General features: G+C 50.9%; 1 protein-coding gene across 8 annotated transcripts in view; it reads left to right on the forward strand.

Moving 5' to 3' along the window:
• Mgrn1 (mahogunin ring finger 1) overlaps nucleotides 1–17,601 on the forward strand; it is a 50,136-nt gene extending 32,535 nt beyond the window's left edge. For 2 of the 8 annotated variants that reach the window (XM_021632401.2, XM_021632402.2), the window contains exons 9-18: nucleotides 708–776; nucleotides 2,791–2,950; nucleotides 4,317–4,426; nucleotides 6,046–6,111; nucleotides 7,472–7,698; nucleotides 10,049–10,172; nucleotides 10,493–10,535; nucleotides 11,540–11,638; nucleotides 13,961–14,005; nucleotides 16,162–16,300. In XM_021632401.2, coding sequence (XP_021488076.1) covers nucleotides 708–776; nucleotides 2,791–2,950; nucleotides 4,317–4,426; nucleotides 6,046–6,111; nucleotides 7,472–7,698; nucleotides 10,049–10,172; nucleotides 10,493–10,535; nucleotides 11,540–11,638; nucleotides 13,961–14,001 — 939 coding nt within the window. In that variant the 3' untranslated portion in view covers nucleotides 14,002–14,005; nucleotides 16,162–16,300. Of the gene's footprint in view, nucleotides 1–707; nucleotides 777–2,790; nucleotides 2,951–4,316; nucleotides 4,427–6,045; nucleotides 6,112–7,471; nucleotides 7,699–10,048; nucleotides 10,173–10,492; nucleotides 10,536–11,539; nucleotides 11,639–13,960; nucleotides 14,006–16,161 lie in introns of all 8 variants that reach the window. The other 6 variants (XM_021632397.2, XM_021632398.2, XM_021632403.2 and 3 more) reach the window with 3 other exon arrangements.
• Nucleotides 17,602–17,635: the final 34 nt, after the last annotated feature.

A 17,635-nucleotide genomic window follows, 5' to 3' on the forward strand; every position in this document is an offset into this window, starting at 1 on the left:
AGCAGTTGTCCTGTGTGTGGCTACCCAGGTGCCAGACACCTGCTTAAAGACAGTGTGGGGTGCTTAGTTAGCTTTTAAAGGAAAGAGAGTGAACCCAGGCTAGATTCAGACCCTGATGATACTAGGTGGGCAGAAGACTCCACTCATGGTTAGGGCACTTGTCTATCACCTGAAAGCCAGCTAGCAGGATCCTGGCTTTCTGGAGGGGTGCTGTGGTCCACGGAACTTTGGAACCGGTAACTGAGGATACTTTGGGACAGGTCAGCATGAAGCCTTTGGGTCAGAAGTGACTGGTTTTGTGTCCAAGACCAGACATAGTTTTCATGTCTCCTGGAAACAATAGTTTTATAGCTTGCTGTCAGCTGCCTACAGACAGCAGCGCTGGCCCTTTTGTGGGTGACAAAATGGGTTCAAAGTGCTTGTTGTCTGGTAATGGAGATGGTTGTGACCAGCCTGGAGCCAGGCCTTCTGAGATAGATGGATGGATGGGACCACTGGCCCTATTTTTTACTCACTGTGTTGTTGGACAAGGCAGGGGTTCTTGTCTCTTGTTCTTGGCACCTGCCCTTCTTCAGGAAGAGGGCTTCAAGTCTCACAGACTTCCCAGCCACACTTTCCCTGGGACCTGCGGTTCTGGCGGTGTTCTAGGTACAGAGATGCCCACTAGAGGAGACTGACCAAACCCCAGCACACTTCTTGCTCTCTAGGTGGACCGGGTCAGCTACCTGCTACAGGAGATCTACGGCATCGAGAACAAGAACAACCAGGAAACCAAGGTATGTCCTTGTGGACCGCTACCTGGGCTCCAGGCTGGCCCCGTGCCCAGGTTTCCATCTGCCTTTTAGAAGCCCACTCAGTGGGTGACTTGCTGAGATTTCCCAGGCCCAGGACCCACAGAGTTGATGGGAAAGAGGGCTTTCCCTGGGAGCTCAGAACCCCAGACTCCATCATTTTTCCTTAATCTCATTTTAGCAATTAAGCCAGTTAGACTTGTGTATGACTGACTACCTGAAAAACAGCAAGTGGAATGAGGATCATTTATTTCAGCTCCATTTTACAAGTGTCAGTCCACCATTGCAGGAAAAGTGAGGTGGAGCAAAGTAGCTCACGTCCTGGCAGCCAGGAAACAAAAGAGACAGGGAGGGCTAGGCACAAGCTACTCCCCACCCCCACCCCAGCACCTGCCTTCAGAGACCTACTTCCTCCAGCTAAGACCTCCTTCCTAGAGTTTCCAGAACCTGCCCTAACAGCTGGTTTTGGAGCCTCCATAATCCTCTTTAACAGGACACTACAGACACCCCCAACCACAGCAGAAAACAGCAGTTTACTCCGTCCCCAGCAGGTTGTTTAAATCACTAAATCGTCCTGGCAGCCTGGGGCCAGGGTCCATCTGTCTCTCCCTCCTGTCTGGACAGAGCTGCCTTTGGGCTTTTACCTCAGTGATTGAGTCCCTGTGTCCTGGTTCCCACCTCTCCATAGGCACTGAGCTCTCTAGACTGGTAGACAGACATTCCAGACAGTTCTAGAAGCTGTGGTAGCTAATGGAGAAGTTTAGCAGGGCCAGGGATGTGCAGCAGAACATGAAATGGGAACTGGACTGTTTCTGACATTCTGATACAATTCTGATGTTAATCAATATGTTGACTACTCTGTGTGAGGGCATGAAATCTCTCTCTTTCTCTCTCTGTGTGTGTGTGTGTGTGTTTAAGTCAGAGGACAGTCTTCTACAGTGTTGAGTTCTGGTGGACTGAACTCAGCTTTAGTAATAAGCATGTTTACTTACTGAGCTGACTTGGTGGTCCAGCCAGACTACCTGGTTTTAAAGCTTTTGAAAGTCAGCCTGGCATAGTAGTATATGCCTGTAATCTCAGCACTCAGAAGGCAGGGGAAGGAGGAAGGAAAGCTGCAAGTTTGAGGCCAGTCTGTTGTACATAGTGAATTCCAGGTCAGCTAGGGCTAATGAACAAACAAGACTAGAACTCACATGCTATCCTCCATGCGGCATCCGGATAGCTGGAACTGGACAGGAGCTGGGAAGGCAGGGCAGCTCACCCTGGGTGAGCCTACATTGCTCGCTTGCGTTAATACCAAGGGTCAGCATTCTGGGTTTATGAGCCTACGGTGGTTTTGTTTTTCAAAACAGGGACTCACTGTGTAGCTCCGGCAGTCCTGGAACTCGCTATATAGACCAGACTGGTCTCAAGCTCACACAGATCCCTCTACTTCTGCCTTTCAAGTGCTGGAATTAAAGATGCCTGCCACTATGCCAGGCTGGCCATCTGATTTCTGTGGCAGCTACTTGGTACTGCAGCCGTAACTCAGAAGGAGCCCCAGACAGAGGGTTAAGTGTGGCAGTGTTCCAGGAAACAAGCAGGTTCAGCTACCCAGGTCATGCTGAAGATATTTGCTCGCTCTCCTTCCAGGTCCTGGTGTGGTTTCTGAAAGCTGATATAAATGAAAATATTTCCAAGTTGGATCTGCTCAATTATTTTAGCTAAATAGACAGTCCCAGCTGTTGTAAAGTCACGTGGTTCAGGTGTCCTTCCTTCTCTGCTTCTTTATAGCATGTCTAGGGTTGGGGCAGGCAAGGGTTCTCCCTCTGTGTGAGCCTGGTGCTCCCCACATGGTGCTTGAGGGGCTCTGCCATGTCCCCGACACCTCCTACTCCCTTGCCACATAGTCTCTGGGGATGGTAGCACACATAAACACAGGAGGGCTTGCTCCAGGCAGCATCAGGCCCGCCCTCAGACTCCTGTGAGGCCACTGACACACAGGCCCTTGTCTCCACAGCCTTCCGATGACGAGAACAGTGACAACAGCAGTGAGTGTGTGGTGTGCCTGTCAGACCTGCGAGACACGCTGATCTTGCCCTGCCGCCACCTGTGCCTCTGCACTTCCTGTGCTGACACGCTGCGGTACCAAGCCAACAACTGCCCCATCTGCCGGCTGCGTGAGCATACTCCGGGTTCTGTGTGGAAGATGCAGGAGCTGCCCGTTCCAGGCAGTCTGGGGCCCACCATTTCCTATTGTATGAGAAATAGAAACTCCATGAGTTTTTCATGCAAGGTGTGATGCTGGTCCTTCTATGTCCAGACAGGGAAAGACTAGAAGGAAGACATAGAAGTGCTCCAAGATCGATATATGATAACACTTGAACCAGGCAGATTACGCTCTGAACAACATCTCTTGTCAAGGTCACATAGGAACTATTTTTGAAAACCTTAAAGTGAGTCAGATTGTCTGCCAACATCATAGACTCTAAGGAAACTCACCCAGGCTAATGGCCAGTAAAGTGTCAGAGGTGGCTTCTTGGTCAGAGCTTGACCCTACGGTCTGAAAGCAGCAGGTCACGGTGGTTATCCCCTGAGAGTCAGGTGTGTGTCCATGTAATGTGTGAGTTAGCACTGTGGCAGTTGCTTTGGGTCATAGTACAGACAGCATATACAGACAGTGAAAACAGTGCAAGCGGACAAGGAAGAGCACGTGGTGTGAGTGAAAGTAGGATTCACAGCTCCATATTGGCAGCCCAGAACTTCCTGCAGGTACCACAACCTGCCACTGGGCCTCTGGAATTTTCATGTTGTGGTATGGCTTCAAGTTAGAGTCTTCAAATGGGAGGTGGAGATGAAAGCTTTCCATCACAGACCAAGGTATCACTGGCCCATTTGTGGTAGAAAATGGGGTTGTACTGAAAAATACAGATATAGATAGAAGAGCCATTGTGTTGTGGTCTGCTCGGATTGCACAGCACCGCAGTGCAGGTTTATGGCATATTTTACTTGATCCTGATTCATGGCACATGTGTCATAGATTCATGGGCCTCACTGCCACTCACTGTGTCTTAGGAATGTCACTCTGTTTCCTGCTAGGCCACTTTTATAGGCAGAACTGGCACTAGGAGATGACCTTTGACCTAATTGTCCTTTCTCCTACATAACCAGTGTCCATCCCAGTTGTTTCTTTAGTAGATATCACTCCTCCCTAATCCCATCCTGTGCTCTGAAGAGCTCACAGGCAGAAGTCTATCGTCTGGAGACCTCTGTGGTCTCCACCGTTTGCACCTACCAGGGTGGGTGGTGGCCACAGCTGCTGTGACTGCAGAGGGCTCCTTGGACAGCTGTTGGTTGCTTACCTGCATACCCTTAGAAACTGGCCAGTTCTCCATCTGCTAAGGGTCCCATCTGTCTCTGGTTTGGAAACATGGTCTTTGTTCCAGGGCACTGGGAGTGACAGTGTCATCAGTGTTCACAGTCTGGAGTGTCTTTCCATGCTTCTAAAGATGCATCCTTGTTCACATGTTTCTCTTTCTGCCACAGCATTCCGAGCTCTCCTGCAGATTCGGGCTGTGCGGAAGAAGCCAGGGGCCCTGTCTCCCATCTCCTTCAGCCCTGTCTTGGCCCAAAGTGTGGACCATGATGAGCACTCTGTAAGTGCCTTTCCTTTTCCTTCATCTTGTCTAGTAGGCAGGCACAGCCCCACAGCAGCCTGTGAGGTACTAATGAGGGACCAGCTGTGCTGTGCTGACAGGAGCCTGCTGAGCAAGGGTGGACCTTCAGTGTTTGCTACCCTCTCCACTGTTGTTTTAGGCAATACCCTCAGAGGGGCACCTGTATGTTACTGCCTATTGGCTGCCTTCAGCCTCAGCCTGGATGTTCCCTCTACGGACTGCCTAGGTAGATCTTGCTTCAGGCAGACCAGGAAGGTCTTGTCAATTAAAGGATCTAAAGAGTGAGACATAAATGAAGAGATGAGACTCATACTCTGAGATGTGCTCTCTCTAGGGAGAGAGGCCTAGAAATGGGTGGGAGTCTGCAGGAGAAGCTGAGGCAGTTGGGGAGGGAGGAGGCGCTCAGTCTGGGACAAGGCCTTGTCTTGGACTCCCATGCACATCTGCCACAGCGAGTAGTGGGCTTTGAAGGGCTTGGCTCTCCTTTAAGAGGAAAGAACAATAAGCCCTGTGCCCTGGACATCCGGAGTACGTAGACTTCTGAAAACTAGGCCAACATTTTGTTTTTGTTTTGTTTTTGAGACAGGATCTCTCTGTGTAGCCCTGGCTGTTCTGAAACTCATTGTAGGCCAGGCTGGTCTCGAACTCAGAGATCTACCTGTCTTTGCTTCCTGAGGGCTATGATTAAAGGTGTGTGCCACTGCATCTGGCCTTTGCCAATATTTAAAGACCTAGAAGTGTCCCATAAATGCAGATTTTTGGTCTCTCTTTCAAAAACTGAGGCTTTTTTCAGGCCCCTGGACTAGAGTTGTAGCATCCCTCTGCAGTGGGCCAGCCCCTGCCACATATACAAGGCCCCCCGCAACATCTCTGCCCTCCAGCATACTGTGTGGGCTTTGGTGGAAGAACCATACACTCACCAACCATGTGCTTGCTGGTTGCAGGAGAAATGGCTCTGAGGGGGGCTGCCCCATGAGGGAGGGGTCCTGGTGGTGCAGAAGGATCCACGGGTGCTTGGCATTGCTGGGCTTGTTGGTTGGTTTTGCCCTGGTGGTTGAGGGTCAGCTGGGTCCCTTTCTGTTTGTCATGTTATCCTGAATGAGCCGATTGCAGAGTGGGTGTACCCTTGATCTCATCTGCCCTGGGAACCACCTGCCTTTTGCAGGGTTCTAAGTACCTAAGTGGGTGCTTGTTCTCTGCCACCTGCCCTGTCAAGGCCATTTCTGTGAAGTACCCAAATGAGGTCTCCAGAGAGTCATTAAGGTAATGATGAGACTAACTGCCCAGTCACTCATGTCTCCTTGGCCAAGACCCCTTGCTCTGAGGAGACTCAGCCCATGCGTAGATTAAGTTGAGGATGTGAGGATGGGTCCCATACCCTTCCTTTCTGCCTGGGCCCCCTGCAGGGCTCCCAAGAACTGATTAATGCACAGGCCCTTCATGGAGTCCTGTTGTGCTGTGTGGTGTTAAGGTCAGCTGTAGTTTTGGAGTTGCTGGGTGTGCATGGAGGGCAGTAAACCAGAGGCCTGCCTTGCCCCACCAGTCCGCATGCCAAGTGGAGGTAGAAGTTGTAAATCATGTGATTTTTATTTTGACAGTGTCCCTTTAAAAAATCAAAGTCGCACCCTGCCTCCCTGGCCAGCAAGAAACCTAAAAGGGAAACAGTAAGTGTGTTTGGTCATATAGCTTTGGTTTTTGCCCCGACCCTTATTTTTAAACCAACAAGTATGGGAAGTCATTTTAACCCCAGGCTAATATGTTTAACACACTTTGTCAAATCCACTCTCCCTAGTCCCGGCCTCCCAGTCCAGGAAGGGAGTTTTGTGGAACAAGCAAAGCAGAAGGTCTGTTGGCACAAAGCCAGTTCTTTGGTGTTGGTGCCAGGTGGTAGCCAGCCCCAGGCACAGCCCTCCTTCGCAGCTTTGCCCGCTGTAGCTCCTGAGTGCCCTGTTTCCCTTTTTTTTCTTGCTGGCAGTGGTATGGATGTTGAAGGTGGAACTGATACCGCTGCTTCTTTTTGCACATGGCATTCCCTGCATGCTCATTCGTCTTGCATCCTGGCTGGCTGTCCCTTGAAGTTTGGCTCTTTGGGCCGAGGACTCTGGTTTTCTGACGTTTTCCCTGCACCCCAGGGGTCAGACAGGGAGAGCAGAAGTCAGGCAGTAGCCAGGCCAGACCTCTTCTTGGAGTCTCACTGACATGTCCACGCGGGGAGCGATGAGTTTGTCTTCTGTAGAGGGTGTGGGGTGGGGATCAGTTCTTCACCTTTAGGTCGAAGGCAGATGGGAATAGGTGAGAGTTAGCCAGAGGACCAGCACCAGCCTGGTGCACACAGTGTTCTCCAGGGGTGCTGCTCCCTTCTGTTGTTCACAGAGTCTGAGGTGGGCAGGCCAGAGCTTCCTGTAGGAAGCTCTTATGAGCACTGCCCCTCTGCTTGGTTTGTGAGAGCCTGTGGAAGCAGTCCAGCAGTTCTGCAGCACTCCACGGCCTGACTGCTATTCCCCAGAAGCTGGGCACATTCCTGCTGCCTTACCTCTGCCAAAGCCATCTACTCCCGAGGTGTGGCTGCAGTAGCTAGCACCCACCCACACCCCCACTGCCACCCTGCTTGGGGTCCCTGGAGGCCATACTTGCCCTGGTCTAGGTTCTCCTGCCTCTGGCATGGCTCTGCTCTGCCTGCTCCTGAGTTCTCTTGCTGTCACTAACCCCTCACACTTTCTGCTCCTGCAAGGTGGAAACAGCAAGCCATGTAGGGGCTTGGCAATGATGGGGTCAGTGGCTTTTGCAGCCCCAGATGATCATTCTGGACATCTGGGTATTGGGGTGTGTTCTGGAGCTGGTAGCCAAGGGAATCCTGAGCAGGATGGCGTCTACTCTGCAAGGTAGTTTTTGACAAGGGGCTTAAGTGCTTGGAAGGTGGCATGGTCAAAGCAGTCAGCAAAGCAGGTCTGGGGAGGAGAATGTCCCACTTCTGGGGCTTAATGGCTGTGTCTGGTCCCTCCTTACTTGGCTTTGTCCCCACAGAGTTCTGACAGTGTCCCACCTGGCTATGAGCCCATCTCCTTGCTTGAGGCACTCAATGGTCTACGGGCTGTCTCCCCGGCTGTCCCATCAGCCCCCCTCTATGAAGAAATCACCTACTCAGGCATCTCAGACGGTCTTTCCCAGGCCAGCTGTCCTCTCGCTGGACTCGATCGAATCATAGAAAGTGGCCTACAGAAGGGCAAGCCACAAAGCAAGTCTCCAGACAGGTGAGGCCAGTGTCCAGTCTTGCTTGGTGAGGTGCGTCTGCACATTGAGTGAAAGAGGGCGTACATGTGGGGAGTGGGGAGGTCTGCCATGTATGCATGTGAGACTTGCAACATTCCTCTGCTTTTACAGAACTTTAGGATGCATTTTGTTCCTTGATCACGGGACTCAAAAGGCCCAGCAGCAGGTTAGACTCTGCCATAGTTGGTCACAGCCAGCAACACAGAGCAAAGAGTACATCAGGGAAGGTTCTGGGCTGAGGCTCCAAGTGTTCTCAAGGCCCCAAGCTACACCAGCTGCTTGCTGTCAGTAAATTGTGCAGGCCTGTGCCATGTCCCTGCCCAGGGAGCTGATTTGAATCTTGGCATTTTTGGCGGCTGGTCACATAAGTGTATCTTACCAAAGAACCATCAGTGACAGCCGGGATGCTGAGGTGTGAAGCAGGTGTAACTTGTGCCCTAATTAGGGTTCCTGTTGCTGTGATGAAACACCATGATGAAAAGCTAGTTGGGGAGAAAAGGGGTTATTTTGCTTACACTTCCACATCTTACTGCACAAGGCAGGAACCCAGAGGGAGGAACCATTGCAGAGGCCATGAGGAGTGCTGCTTGCTGGCTTGCTCCTCATGGTTTTCTCAGCCTGCTATCATAGGACCACAGGACCACCAGCCCAGGGACCACTGCCTGCAATGGACTCCCCAACAATCATTAATTAAGAAAATGCCTTTCAGGTTTGCCTACAGCCCAATCTTATGGAGGCATTTTTTAATAAATTTTTAATAAGCTCTCTACTCTCTGATGACCTTAGATTGTATCAAGTTGACAGAACTAACCAGCATACCTTGCTGCTGCTGCCACCTATGTCTCCTGAGCCAGATGTGTGCTCCCTTACAGGTTTTGAGCAACAGTCTTTCCACTGCTTCTCTATCTGTTCATGGATGGCCCATGGCTTTCTCTTAACAGGCTGTAACCATTGCTTTTATAATAGCATTAGAACTTAAATGGATATTTTTTGCTAGGTTGTCCTTTTTTTCTGTTAATATTATTTTAGATAGCATACAAAATAATGGTAATCAGAATGACATTTCATACATCTATATCATTACTGTGCCCAAACACCTCCCACACACCCCATACTGGCCCCATACTCTCTCTAAGTAGCCTCATTGTATATCATTTTTATTACCCTTCATTGTCACTACCCCTTTCTGGCCACTACTTCTCCACATAGTCCCCTTTGCTTTCATGCCCTATATGTTAATATGCTTATTTTTAAGTCTCGATTTTTGTGTATGAGAGAGTTGAGTCTGGCTTATTTTTTTGTTTTTTAACATAATCTCTAGTTTTATCAATTTTCCTAAGTATGACATCAGATTTTTGTTTGTTTGGTTGGTTGGTTGGGTTTTTTCAAAACAGGGTTTCTCTGTGTAGCCTTGGCTGCCCTGGATCTCCCTCTGTAGACCAGGCTGTTCTTGAATTCAGAGCTCTGCCTGCCTCTGCCTCTGGAGTGCTGGCCTTAAAGGTGTGCACCACCACCTGGCACCCGTCTTCTTTTTGATTCTTCTGAGATGCTCTCATTGCAACTTAGGCTGGCTGACCTAGAGCCCCTGATTCTCCTCCTTTACCTCCCAAGTGCTGGGATTATAAACATGTGCCATCACTCAAGCTGTATTTCTTGTGCAAACAGCCTTGAATTAATTTAGTGATTAGATGAGTTGGTATCCAGAGTACAACTTTTTGAGGTTCTGTGTTCCCTAGACATTCTTCTTCTGTCTGGGATGGGTTTTGTGTATCTGTGTTTCTGGAGGGCTGTGTGCATGCCAGGCCAGTGCCCCACTGTAGAGCTTCACAGCTTAATCCCCAGCATCACAAGGGGCCTCTCAGGTACACACAGGTCTTGCTTCCTCAGAGACTAACATGGGGTAGCTGGCCAGTCTTGCTGTGCTGACTCCCTCAAGGACAAAAGTATAAGAAAGCTATGTCTTCTGCAAGCTGCCTAGACTGCTGTGCACATGGCAGAACAACTCGAGACCCACAGTCCCTTCTGCTGTTTGCCATGGGCTCCATGTCTCTTCTCCTAATGCCGGGCTATCACCAGTCCTGGGAGGGCACGAGGCTGTTGGGCAGGCCCATCTTTCTGGTTCTTTGGGTCTGTGCTAAAGCATACTTCTCCCTTGGGAGCCTCTATTGAGCAGGCTTACTTTTGAATCTTTGCAGAGATGCCACCCCTCCCCAGGGGCCTTTCTTACATGCCTCCAGGTATATATGCAAAGGCTGCTGGTCCCTTAGGCTTTCTGTAGGGTTGCATTCCTCATCTAGCCATCCTACAACCCTGCTTCCCTCCTTTCCCCAGCACCCTGCGGTCTCCATCATCCCCCATCCATGAGGAGGATGAGGAGAAACTCTCGGAGGACTCTGACACTCCTCTCCCACCAAGCGGTGTGGAGCTGGCGCTTCGGGAAAGCAGCTCCCCTGAGGTGAGGCTTGCTTCTGGTGAGGCCCTGGCCAGCCTTCTCCGGGCCTCCCTCACTGATTCTGACCTTTCCCTAACCCTCTAAACACTGGCACACTGGTGCCACAGCCAGACAAATCAGTGTCCTTGACTACGGGCTCGGGTGCCCTGTGGTGGAGTCACTTTGAGGGCTTATAAACAAGGCCACATGTGAAACCTGCCTTCCAATGACATCCTTGTGTCCTGGGTGGCATCTGTTGCCCACTGCTCTCAACGTAGGCTCAGGAATTTGTCCCTTTAGGCTTGAGATGTTTGAAGCAGAGGCCTTTCCTCTTTGTTTCCTAGAGTTTCGGAACAGAAGAGGTAGATGAGCCTGTCATAAAGCAAGGTAAGCCCCATCTCCCAGGCCTGGCCCTGAGTGAGTCATTGGCATGCTTTGGGTCCTGGCTAGGGGCATTCCCCCTGGCTCTTGCCTTCAGGAACCTGGACAGTCAGTGTGCAGAATGTTAAGGGCATTGTGTTGCTGGCCAGCTCTCCAAGTGTGTCCAGAAAAGCCTGCCCATGTGTGGGAGTTATTTGTCCTGGTATCTTTTGGAGTTGCCTGGCTGTCTCTTTTCCTGATGAATTGAGGATAGCTGATATCTCCTTAATTACCTCCTTATGCTGGAGAGCTTAGTGGGTAGCCTAGGAAGCTTGGGCTCCCCCACCCCTCTTGCTGGTCATGTAGGGTGGTAAGGAGCCCCTCAAGCCTCTGCTTAGTCCTTGCCATGTTACTGCTGGACAGAAAAGTAAAGCAAGGTTCAGGGCTGGCATCTAGGGGAGGCCCAAGGCCACTTGACTGTGACATGGCTCTAACTAACAGTGAGGCCCATAGAATGGTGATTCTCCCCACCCCTAGCCACCATGTAATTGCAGCTGCTCTGTTGTGCCCTGCATTCTACGAGAGTCCCCTCCTCCATGTGAGGCCCACCTGCAGGAATCTGGGGCCCTGGGTGTGAGTGGAGTGGCACCCTCTAGGAGCAGTGTGCTGTCACTTCAGCCTCTCTAGCCTGGCCATGTATTTCTGTGCACTGCCTCAAGCAAGGCCTCAGTTTCCCACCTAGGAAGGACATGTGTGAGGCAAAGTTAGCCATGGTCCTCAGGTCTGCTTCAGAAGGTTGCTTTGCAACTCACCACCTCTCGGGGTAATAGGACCATTCCTGACTGTCCAGCTACAATGAAGATCAAAGGACAGCTACCAGTTGGCATCAACCACACTGGCTTTGAAACAAAACAAAACTTCCCACCTCATGTATATGCCCACCATTGTGGTCCCTGGAGTTTATGGAGTCAGGGTGGACCACAAAGACATGTCCTTACCTGTGTGTCCTAATCTTGCTCTACCTGCTGCAGGGAGCCGAGTACCTTCTATTGATGATGTCCTGCAGGATGGCAGTCCACAGCACCATGGTTGCAGCCAGCCAGTCCCTCCTGCTGACATCTACCTACCAGGTAACACCAAGTGCTGTAGGGACATTTGGGTAGAGCTGGCCTTTGTCCCTGAGGGAGGGAAGGGAACGGAAAGGGGAGTCTTGGAGACCTATTATATCACTTCAGAGCCCAGGTCCTCTCTCTGGCTTTAAGCTATACTTGGCTAATTTCCACAGCAGGAGTCGGGCTTAGTCTGCCTGCTGGCTTCCTAGGGTTCTTTACCACTCTAGGTGAAGTTGGCCCGAGGAAGGCAAGACAAGCTGCTGGCAGAAGGACAGAGTCCCTTCTCTGTCAGCTGTCTGCTGAGGCCCAGGGAAACCAGTCTAGTTCTGCTGAGATTACAGTCTTCTTTCCTCTGTGGCCCATGCCAAAGAGACATGGGCCTGGGGCTGACCTGGGCTGCTGTCCAGGCATACAGCAGCACATTCCTGATCAGGCCAGAGGGCTGGCTTAGCGTGGGATGCCCTTTCGGGCCACTGGCAGTGGGCCAGGGGCTTGCTCTTCTTTTTCGGAGGTTCAAGCACAGGCTGTCGCTTAGTTCCTCCTGTCTCTGCTGTGCTGGGATGAAGTCTTTAGCTTCACACCTGGGGCTCCAAATCTGAGGTAGAAATGGGTCTCTCAGACTTACAACAGTTCTGGTCTTTGGGAATTTGGATAAACAGCCATCACACCTTCTAAGACCAGTTCTTTTTAAATTTTTATTAATTTATTTTTTACAATTTATTCACTTGTACCCCAGCTGTTAGCCCCCTCCTTCCCTCTCTCCCCTCCCATGTCCCTTCCCTAGTCCACTGATAGGAGAGGTCCTCCTCCCCTTCAATCTGACCCTAGCCTATCAGGTCTCATCAGGATTGGCTACACCATCTTCCTCTGTGGCCTGGCAAGGCTGCACCCTCAAGGGGGAAGTGATCAAAGAGCCAGCCACTGAGTACATGTCAGAGACAACCCCTATTCCCCTTACTAGGGAACCCAGTTGGAGACTAGGCTGCCAGGGGCTACATCTGAGCAGAGGTCCTTGATTGGAGGATCAGTCTCTGCAGGACCCCCTTGGACCCAGATTTTTTGGTTCAGTTGATCTCCTTGTGGAGTTCTTGTCCCCTCTAGGCTAAGACCACTTCTTAGAAGCAGCTACTTAAGGAGCTGCTCCCACATGGCAGGGAAACTCCTTTGCCCCTGCTTGACCCTGAGGCCAGTGTTGCTCACTTTTCCAGGGCTGCTTGGTATTGGGGGATTGTGACATCCTTTGGTGGGAAGGGCCTCCATCTGTCCCTGTCTTCTGGGTGTGAAGTGACCCATAGAAGCTGACTAGGATACAGGTCATCCTCTGTGGGAGAGAAGCTGTCTTACTAGAACACTTACTAGATCATACTATGGCCTTTTCAAAACAAACCCATAGGTGAAGCATGTTTAGAACTAGCACATCCTAAAAGAACACGATTCTGGGATGTTCTTGGAAGCACCTCAAGTATCCATCCTTTTTGTTAATTTGGCTCACAGGGAGTCAGGAGAGGTCCCTGGGCCTCTTGAGTCACCAGTGTGAGCTTGGCTCCTGCAGGTGGCCCTGAGGGCCTGCAGCACATCAGCACTGGCCGCAGAAACAACGTAGGCAAGGGTCTAAGCTTGTTTAGGTCCACCAAGTGGAAGGCGGTCAGAGATAGAAGCTATAGGGAGGCTGGATCTGTGTGCAGAGTTGGAGAAGAGCTGTTCTTGGCCAGCTCTGCCCAGGGACTGCTTTGGATCCTAGCCCCACTCTGAGAACCATTATACAGGCCTGCTCCATGGCAGGATTGCAGGTTGCTATCTCTGCACATCCTGTAAGAGCCACAATGCGTGTCAGCACTGGAGGATGGGAACAGGGTATGTGGCAGTTGTACACACCTGTATGTGTTTCTCACTCACACAATGGCCTATCTCTTCTGCTGGCTTCTGTTTGAGAAGGCTGCATCTTTTCTTTGTGAGGAACATACATGTAGCTGGCGTCTTTACATTCTGACAGTTGCACCACTATCCTCTAGATGCAGCTGAAGTCACTGAATCCAGGTCCCTTGGAGATGGAAGAAGCAAAGCAGTGGAAAACCTAGGTGAAACAGTGAAAAATTAGGTGCCTCTGCCGGGGCCTCTCCATGGTCCAATAGCCTGGCCTCCATAGCCTGTTGCCTTCACACATCCACATGTCTCTTTTTATTAGAAAGTTGTTTAGGGTCTATCCTGGTGGTTCTTATTTCTTGGTTGCATTAGGTGAGGTGTGGGGAGTCTGTTTCCAGATAGTTCCCACCCCTGACCCTAAAATCCATATCTGTCCGCTAACTGAGCTCCATCTGTCTTTCCCTCCTCTCTGCACAGCCCTGGGTCCTGAGTCGTGCTCTGTTGGTATAGAGGAGTAAGCTGGTATGTGACCTTTTCTCCACACTTCTGGTGGCTTGGCTGGGTACATCTGCAGAGAAGAGCCCAATCATCTGAGGGGCTTTTCTAGATTCAGAATCCAGAGCCACCGATGGTTGCTGCACCTTTTTGTCTGAAAGGTGGCCTCCTGGGGTTCCTGGCTTTGGAGCCAGGGGTCTTCCATCTGGACAGGTGCCCATTCAGGCTCTTCTAAAGTGATAATGTAGGGTCCCTTGAACAGTGGTGACTCAGTGCAGGCTTCTGGAGTAACTGTCCCTGGTAGGGGAAGGAGTTAGAGGATCAGGGAACCCTAGGAGCATATGCAGTAACATCCTGTAGGCTGCACACAGTAGTCTGACTGTAGCTTTTAAGGACAAAATTCAGTACTAGGATTGGACCTAGGAAGATTCTCAACCATTGAATATATCTCCAGCCCTCTTTACTTTTTGAGACAGGATCTTAATAAGTTCCCCAGGCTGGCCTTGAACTTGTTCTGTAGCCCGAACAAGCTTTTGATATACATTCCTCCTTTGTCTGTTGCAGTTGTGGCTTTAAGCAGTAGTTCAAATTTGCACCGGCCATGGGAGGCCCTAGATCACCTATCCCATCAGTGTTCTAGTCTGTGAGACAGATGTGTCCTCCCAGGTCTGTTATGTTCTATGGGGCCTGAGAGAAATGTCAATGGTTAAGAGCACTGGCTGTTCTTCAAAAACACCCTGGTTTGAGTTCCAGTACCCACAGCAGCTGACAACCATCTGTAACTCTAATTCCAAGGGACTGGACACCCTCTTCTGGCCTTTATGGGCACCAGGCATGTAACTGTTGCACAGAGACACATGTAGGCAAAACACATATAAAATGAAAATTAAAAAAAAAAAAAACACATTAAAAAAATATATTCAGGCATAGTAGTACATACCTTTAATCCCAGCACTTGGGAGGCAGAAGCAGGTGGACCTTTGAGTTCCAGGCCTTCGTGGTCTAGAGAGGGAGCTGCAGGATAGCCAGGGCTATAAAGAGAAACCTTGTCTCTTAATTCCTGTGCAGAGGGCGTTCTTCATATTCTCCTTCACTTGTCACTGTGACCTCTGGCCTCTTATCTGAAATACAGCTTTCTTGTGGACTGCTGAGCTTTTCTGTCCTGAGACATCATTGCCACTGGGAACCTGTCCATCCTATCTCTGAAACCTGCCACACACAGTGTTAGGGACCAGTGGGATCGGTGCCCTGGAGTGCTGGTTACGGAAGCATACCTGACAACTAGGCAGACAGGCAGGGACTCTCCTGGTGCCATGGCAGCCAGGTTCACACAGCCGGTCTGGGAAGTACCTAGTTGGTCTCCAGACCTCTAGACTGCAGCCCTCACCCATGAGCCACGGAGCCAGACCTTGTGCTGTTTCTCTGATTGTGGGGTTCATGGTTTCTCAGAACTTGCTTGTTCCCCTTGAGCTGTGCTCCTGAAACATCAACAGTGCTATTTATAGCTTCTGTAGGAGGAAGGGGCAGCTGTTGGGGTTAGATTGGAACTTAGGTCACAGCTAAGGGGTGCATCGCAGATTGCCTGTCCTGAAACCACAGCTCCTAAAGAAGAGAGTAGAACTGGGTTGTCTGTGTCACCGATGCTCCTAACAACAACCTTTGCCCTGAGATAACACTGCACAGCACCATAGAGCTGCCATCTGGGACCAGGCAGAGCAGGCCTCTGTGGAAGACAGACAGGCTCTGGGCCTGCCTCTGCTCCAGTGTAGCTGCTTGCTCAGGCTGCCCAAGTACCAGCTTGCTTTATTCCAAAAGCTGCTCCCCATTCCCTGTGCTAGAGCTGGGTGGACTCCAGCTAACCCAGTTATAAAGCTCTTGGCTGGACTGTGTTGCTGAGGGCAGGAGACCCAGGGCCAGCAGCCTACAACTACCCGGTGCCTGCAGCTCTACTGCCTAGTGCCAAGGGCTGATCTGTCCCAGGTATGGGGAGCAGATGTATCTCATTCCCTATGATGGAAGGGTCCCTAGCTTTCTATGAAGTTACATCTGCTCTTCCTGCCAGATGGCATGTGGAGGGTGGAGGGTACTAGATGGTCCTCCCCCCATGAGGCTCTGGGTTGATGGGAATAGATGCGTGACCACCAGCCCCTCATAACCCATCTATCCTCTGCTCCCACTTACAGGATGGTCCACCTCCATGGAGACGCCACACAGCCTTGGCACCACCAGCGCCCCCTGGCCTCTGCTGAGTGGCTCTAGTCCTGAGCCTGGAGCTACAGAGCTGACCCCACTCTGAGAGCCTGGCTCAGCTGGCAGCACAGAGCCCTCGACATACCAAACATTGCCAGGAGGCTTCCCTGGACCCCAGCAAAACCCTGGCCTCTCCTGTCTGCACGCCTCATGTGCCCACTGGGCTTTGAGGGGCCACAGTGAACCTTGATCATATTGCACAGTGGGTTGTTCCTCCACACCTTTTCTATGGTCGATATATTTGTAAATGGTACAAGATGAAGGACAGCAGCTTTTTCCATGGGCCATACACCCTAGAGGGGTTCTCCCCAACTGTCAAGGTTGATTCTTTGAGCACTTAGCAAACCAGCAGAAGAGAATCAACCCGTGGAGTGAAGTGTCATCCTCACAAATGTGCTGGAAGGTGGGAAACCCAGATTATGGTTGATGAAGGAAGCAGTACGTGTCTGCCTGTCCCATGTGTGTTCCCCAAGGCAGTCACACTGTCACTGCTGCTTTCACTTTATGTATGTCCTGACCATCGGTGACCGTTCTTGGAACCTCCAGGTCCCCTCCTACTCTTCTCTCTCTACCAGTGACCTCTGGCAGCTGGGGCAGCTATGCGCAAGGCCTGAGTAGTCAAGACTGTGTTAACACCACAGTCATTTGCAGTAGTTGGTATCCAGTACCCCTTACAGGTCCTGCTTCACTCACTTCCTCACATGCCTCCAAAATGAAGATGTTCCTGATTGCAGGGTAGCACTGCTCAACACCTGCCAGGGAAGAGCCTGAGTAGCTTTCCTTAGCAGATCCATTGCCAGTTAAATGTTCTTTTGTGTTCCTTATTGTCTAAGGCTCCTATCAGAGCCCACTTAGGAGCAGGGTCTAGTGATACTTTGTTTCTAAGGCGTGGGTGGCCCCAGGGCAGAGGTGCCCCAGGCAGTACAGCTCCCCTGGTGGTTAGGTAGAGGGGCCTCAGCCCAGGGAGCTGCCCTGCTCTCACCCAGGTGACAGCCTGTAGCAATGCATGGAGCACCCCTTAGGCTCAGGGTTGCTTGAGCTCTGGCTCTGCCTCTGTTCCTTCCTAGCAGTGGCTAGCCTGGTCTCTGGTAAAGCTGTGAGCAGAGCTCTGTCTGCACCCATCTGCTCTGTCCTGCTGAGTGCACATGTGTGCACACAGTCAGCATGTGCATGCCCACCCCTCACTTCTCACCTGCCAACACCCTGGCCTCTGGCCATGAGACTGGTTCCAGTACTCCGAAAGATGGATGAGATACAGACTGCACAGTCACCTGTCTCAGATTCACATTGTGCTATCATTTGATGTACTCTGATTGGCTAGTTTTGGGTTCATTTTTACTGTATATTTATAGTAATAAAATCATGCAGCAATATTCTGTGTGTGCCTTTGTTCTGGCACAGCACTGT

The sequence above is a fragment of the Meriones unguiculatus genome, chromosome 11 (assembly GCF_030254825.1).
Source record: "Meriones unguiculatus strain TT.TT164.6M chromosome 11, Bangor_MerUng_6.1, whole genome shotgun sequence".
Classification (NCBI taxonomy): Eukaryota; Metazoa; Chordata; class Mammalia; order Rodentia; family Muridae; genus Meriones; species Meriones unguiculatus.